This window comes from Aotus nancymaae, unplaced genomic scaffold (assembly GCF_030222135.1).
Source record: "Aotus nancymaae isolate 86718 unplaced genomic scaffold, 86718_ANA_hifiasm-v0.15.2.pri h1tg000012l, whole genome shotgun sequence".
Lineage (NCBI taxonomy): Eukaryota > Metazoa > Chordata > Mammalia > Primates > Aotidae > Aotus > Aotus nancymaae.
In genome coordinates, this window is record NW_026988423.1 from 21,434,193 (window position 1) to 21,439,722 (window position 5,530).

The 5,530-nt window shown below is 55.8% G+C and overlaps 1 protein-coding gene across 2 annotated transcripts; it reads left to right on the top strand.

The window, feature by feature from the left end:
- Positions 1-357: 357 nt before the first annotated feature.
- Positions 358-3,313, top strand: APOC3 (apolipoprotein C3). 2 transcript variants are annotated; one of them, XM_012470450.1, is made up of 4 exons: positions 358-432; positions 1,046-1,113; positions 1,240-1,363; positions 3,006-3,313. In XM_012470450.1, exons 2-4 carry the CDS (start codon positions 1,059-1,061, stop codon positions 3,124-3,126), a joined length of 300 nt encoding a protein of 99 aa, XP_012325873.1. In that variant the 5' UTR covers positions 358-432; positions 1,046-1,058; the 3' UTR covers positions 3,127-3,313. The 2 variants fall into 2 exon arrangements, with proteins under 2 accessions (XP_012325873.1, XP_012325874.1); XM_012470451.3 differs by lacking the exon at positions 358-432 and adding an exon at positions 447-611.
- Positions 3,314-5,530: the final 2,217 nt, after the last annotated feature.

Here is a 5,530-nt window from a genome sequence, read left to right on the forward strand (position 1 = left end):
TTCTCCAGGCTGTTTTCAGGGTTTGGGGCTGGCAGAGGGAGGGGCCTGAAATTCCAGCGTGAAGGGCTGAGATGGGCCTGAGGCTCCTGGCTATCCCCAAGCCATTTCCCCTCTCACCAGTCTCTCCCTGAGGAGCCAGTCTGCTAGGAAAGAATAGGGGGACTCCCCAGGCCCACCCCCAGTTCCTGAGCCCATCCGGGATGCAAGGCTGGCGGGACAGCAGCGTGGGCACAGTCTCCTAGGGATTTCCCAACTCTCCCACCAGTTGGCTGCATCCAGCCGCCCTGCCTCAGGCCCTGGTCTCGACTGGTCAGCAGGTGACCTTTGCCCGGTGCACTGGTCCTCAGTGCCCGCTGTCCTGGAGACAATATAAAACAGGTCAGAACCCTCCTGCCTGTCCACTCAGTTCATCTCTAGAGGTAGCTGCTCCAGGTAATGCCTTCTGGGGAGGGGGAAGAGGAGAGGGGGAGGATGAAGAAGGACAAGAGGAGCTCCCTGCCCAGCCCAGGCAGCAAGCCTGGAGAAGCGCTTGCTAGAGCCAAAGACACCTCGGAGCTGGACGGGTGCCCCCACCTCTTACCATAACCTGAAGAAAATGGAGGCCTGAGAAGGTGTCACTTGCCCAAAGCTACATAGCGGGTGGGGCTGGAGCTGGCTCCAAGTGCATGCCCCCCTCATTGTGCAGGCTTAGGGCTGGAGGAAGCCTTAGCCAGCCCAGGCCTACCCCAAACAGGGAAACTGAGACCTGGAGAGGGCCAGAAATCATGCGAAGTCACACAGCATGTTGGCTGGACTGGACAGAGACCAGTCCGGACTGCAGGTGCCTTGATGTGCAGGCTGGTGGGTTTTCTGCTCCATGCCGCCCACCTCCCTTTGGGCCTCGGTCCCCTGCCCCTCACCAGTCCCCCTTCTGAGCGCCTGTATTAGCAGGGAGCAGGCCCTTCTCCCTCTGCAGACTCAGCTCAGGTTCCACCTTAGGGGCCACGCCGCCTCCTCAGGGAAGCGTGGGGTTCTGGGGCGCTCCTCACAGGACTCTGCCCTGCAGGAACAGAGGTGCCATGCAGCCCCGGGTACTCCTTGTTGTAGCCTTCCTGGCACTCCTGGCCTCTGCCCGTAAGCACTTGGTGGGACCGGGCTGGGGGCAGGTGGAGGTGGCTTGGGGATCCCGGTCCCAATGGGTGGCCAAGCAGGACCCCAGGGCTTGACCATCCAGCCTGCTCAGCCCTGCTCTTTCCTCAGGAGCTTCGGAGGCCGAGGACACCTCCCTTCTCAGCTTCATGCAGGACTACGTGCAGCACGCCACCAAGACCGCCAAAGACGCACTGGCCAAAGTGCAGGAGTCCCAGGTGGCCCAGCAGGCCAGGTACACCCACCAGCCCTCCTTCCCCATCCTCCCTGCCAGCTCCCTCAACTCCCACCCGCCCCTGCCCTGGTAAGAGCCCAGCAGCGGAACCCTGGTGCTCCCAGCCTCCCCCGGGCGGGTTCCTCTTTTCTCACAGGGCCTTTGTCAGGCTGCTGCCGGAGAGGTGACAGAGTCGGGACTGCATTCCTCCCAGTCCCTCTGTGCTCCCCAGTGCAGCCCTAGGGTGGGCCATTTTTAGCCCTTATTTCCATTTTTCTTCCTTTTTTTTTTTTTTTGAGATGGAGTCTAGCTCTGTCACCCAGGCTGGAATGCAGTGGCACAATCTTGGCTCACTGCAACCTCTGCCTCCCAGGTTCAAGCGATTCTCCTGCCTCAGTCTCCCAAGCAGCTGGGATTACAGGCACACACCACCACGCTCAGCTAATTTTTGTATTTTTAGTAGAGACAGGGTTTCACCATGTTGGTCTGGCTAGTCTTAAACTCCTGACCTCAGGTGATCCACACACCTCAGCCTCCCAAAGTGCTGGGATTACAGGCATGAGCCACCGCACCTAGCCCATTTTTTTTTCCGAAGGTCTGGCTAGAGCAGTGGTCCCCAACCTTTTTGGCACCAAGGACCAGTTTTGTGGAAGACAATTTTTCCATAGACTAGCGGGGATGGTTTGAAGGTGAACGAAACTGTTCCACCTGAGATCATCAGGCCTTAGATTCTCACAAGGAGCGCTCAACCCAGATCCCTCGCATGCGCAGTTCACAGTGGGGGGGTCACACTCCTATGAGACAGGAGGCGGGGCTCAGGAGCTAATGTTCACCCACCCACCACTCATCTCCTGCTGTGTGGCCTGGCTCCTAACAGGCCATGGACCAGTACCCGTCTGTGACTTGACGCTTGGGGACCCCTGGGCTAGAGGTTTGCCTTGGGAGGCCTCACCTGACCCACCTGACCCAATTCTAGCCTGGGTGTGAGAGCGCTTCTGCCTTCTTCCAAGAGCTGAGGCCAGTGTGAGCAGAAGTCCATCCTTCTCTTCCATCCTGCCCCTGCTCACCGGTCCTCTCCTCTCCCCCACTCCCTTCTCCACCTCACCCGACTGGCACTGGCTGGCATAGCAGAAGTGTGCTTAAATATTCTTAGTCCTCAGAACTGGCCATGGAGTAGGCGCTATTTTCCCACTTTGCAGATGAGAAAATTGAGGCTCACAGCAAGTAGGTGACCTGCCTCAGATCACACAGCTAATTAATCCCTTAATGACTTTCCAAATGAGAGGCTGCCTCCCTCTGCCCCACCCCGCTTAGAGCCACCAGATTGTACAACTCCAGGGGGTGCTGTTTGCACAGAAAACAATGACAGCCTTGACCTTTCACATGTCCCCACCATGTCACTCTGTGCCTTAGGCCCAGGGGTATAAACATCAGATGTGACCTGGAGACAGCAGAGTTAGACTTGGCTGGGGGTCCCCGTGAGGGTATCTCTTCTCCCAGGGTGGCGGCCGTGGGTGATCTGCCTGAGATCTCTGGGCTGTTGTCAAGTGAAGTTGAGAGGGTGGTGGGGAGAGCCAGTGGGGACATGGGTGTGGGTCCCATGTTACCTACAGAGGAGTTCTCACGTCCCCTCCACCTCCATTGCTTCTCCTTACTGATTTAGGGACTGGGTGACTGATGGCTTCAGCTCCCTGAAAGACTACTGGAGCACCATTAAGGGCAGGTTCTCTGGGTTCTGGGATTCGAACCCTCAGATCACAAGAACTCCGGCCGAGGGTGTCTGAGACCTCAACTCCCCAAGTCCACCTGCCTGTCCATCCTGCCAGCTCCTTGGGTCCTGCAGTCTCCAGGCTGCCCCCATAGGTTGCTTAAAAGGGACAATACTCTCAATGCTCTCCCACCCCCGCCTCATGCCTGGCCCCCTCCAGGCATGCTGTCCTCCCAATAAAGCTGGACAAGAAGCTGCTATGAGTGGGCCGTCGCAAGTGTGCCATCTGTGTCTGGGCATCGGAAAGGGCCAAGGCTTTTCTGTGGGTGGGCACTGGTCAGCATTCTGTCCACTTCCTGGTAGCTGGGCAGTCTCTGGGCCTCAGTTTCTTCATCTCTAAGGTAGGAATCACCCTCCGTACCCTGCCTTCCTTGACAGATTTATGTGGAAGATCAAACAGGACAATACATTTGCTGATACTTTGATAAACTGTTAGGTGCTGCTCAACATGACGAGTGGGTGCTCTATGCCAGCCACTATGCCTGGTACTTAAGTCCTCATCAGAATTGAGACTGTGTGTGTTCACTCAAAGCTGTGGAGCTGACCTCCCCTACCCAGGCCACCTGGCCATCCTAGGTACAGGTGAGGGGAGGAGGCTGGATGGGCTCGTGGCTGGAGTAAGATGCAACGAGGCGCTAGTCTTGGCTCCACCACTTGACATCAGCCTCAGTTCCTTACATGTAAAATGGGTACAACAGTACCCCCTCCACTGCAGGTATGTCATGAGATTGAAATGAGAGTGTGTTCAAACCATTTGGCACAGCCCCTGCATGTGAAGATGCCTGATAAATGTTGTCATCAGTTGAGCTGACTGGGCCCTTGGGACCTAGCTTGGAGTGGCAGGGGGCAGTGTCCTGGGATCCAAAAAGAAGTGCACCCCAACAGAGGCTGCTGTCGTGTCCCCACCACCCGAAAGATGTCAGGCCAGAGAGCTCTAGAGTTGCAGATGGCTTGAGTAGGCCTCCACTCTTCAGATGAAAAAACTGAGGCCCAGAGAGGTGAACGCAGTTGCCCAGCATCACAGAGCCAGCATGTGGCAGGGCCAGACCTCCAGCCCAGGTCAGCCGCATGTATTCTGCTCAGTAGATGCAGAAAACGGTTTTGTCACTTCGACGTCAGGTGTTAGGGGCTCCTTTACAGATCTCAGTGGCATCAATACCTCCTGCCCCACCTGGAAATTCCAGGAAATTTTTCTCTCTGGAAATTCCCTAGGGCTTCCCTCTGGACCGAAAGATCTCAGCACCCTTATCTGGAAAATATTCCCACCCAGACCTGGCTGGCTGCCTGCTGTTGTAACTCTGGAAGATTAGGAACAAAGAGCTAACTCCTTTTTCCAAGGGGTAGCTAAGATATACTGGAGATTGGGACATGGGGATGGGGCAGATTATCCAGGGGCCTGCATGAGGGGGCAAAAGGTCCTGCAGAGAGAGGGCAGGGAAGGCTGTATGGGTGCACTGCCCAGATCTGTGGAGCCATGTGCGTGCACGCGGGGACATTCAGACATGAGTGCAAAGTGGGACTGTGAGCAGGGAGGTCATGTGAGAATATGCAGGCATGCCTGCACACCCATGTGAACTTGAGTGCTAGGCCACACACTTCTTTTTCTTTTTTTTTGAGCCAGAGTCTTTCTCTGTCACCCAGGCTGGAGTGCAGTGGGTCGATCTCAGCTCACTGTGGCCTTTGACTCCCGGGTTCAATCGATTCTCCTGCCTCAACCTCCCTAGTAGCTGGGATTACAGGTGCAAGCCACCATGCCCAGCTAATTTTTTGTATTTTTAGTAGAGACAGGGTTTCACCATGTTGGCCGGTATGATCTCAAACTCCTGGCTTCAAATGATACCTACCTCTGCCTCTCAAAGTTCTGGGATTACAGGCATAAGCCACTGCACCCGACCCACACACTCTTAATAATCATGGATGTCCAGGAGCTCAGGGTCTAAATAGGGCTGCCTAGCCCATCCTGCTGTTCACTGGGCAAGCGACGTCCCATCTTCAGGCTTCAGCATCCTCATCCGTGCTGTGCCTCTGATGGCAATCTAGCCAGGATGCGGGGAAGGGAGGATGCAGTGAGATCACAGATATGAGCGCATCTTGGAAATAAAAATGTACCTGCAAGAGGTGGTGGTGATTTTTCTGACTCAGGTCAGCTTCCATCAGAGCTAGCAGAAAGACGGGGCGGCAGTGGAGCTGCGGGGGCGGAGGGCTGGCTTCCACTATTGTGCCTGAGGATGCTGTGGCTATTTCCAGGTGGGATGGGAGGAGTGGGAGGGAGATCATGAAAAGAAAAGGGAATTGTTTGCTTGAGAGGTTTTTGAATTAACAAAGGAGTATAGGCGCAAACTCCAAGCACTTCACTTGCACCTGGCCTAAACTCTGTCCCAGTGGCTACCTGAGGCCGCTCTGCCCCTGCCCCTCTGAAA

Bases quoted from the DNA above. Each gene is read 5' to 3' on its own strand.
- APOC3 (XM_012470450.1), top strand. From the start codon at position 1,059: ATGCAGCCCCGGGTACTCCTTGTTGTAGCCTTCCTGGCACTCCTGGCC. The intron at 1,114-1,239 runs GTAAGCACTTGG...CTCTTTCCTCAG, and splicing joins GGCACTCCTGGCCTCTGCCC to GAGCTTCGGAGGCCGAGGAC. The intron at 1,364-3,005 runs GTACACCCACCA...TTACTGATTTAG, and splicing joins CAGGTGGCCCAGCAGGCCAG to GGACTGGGTGACTGATGGCT.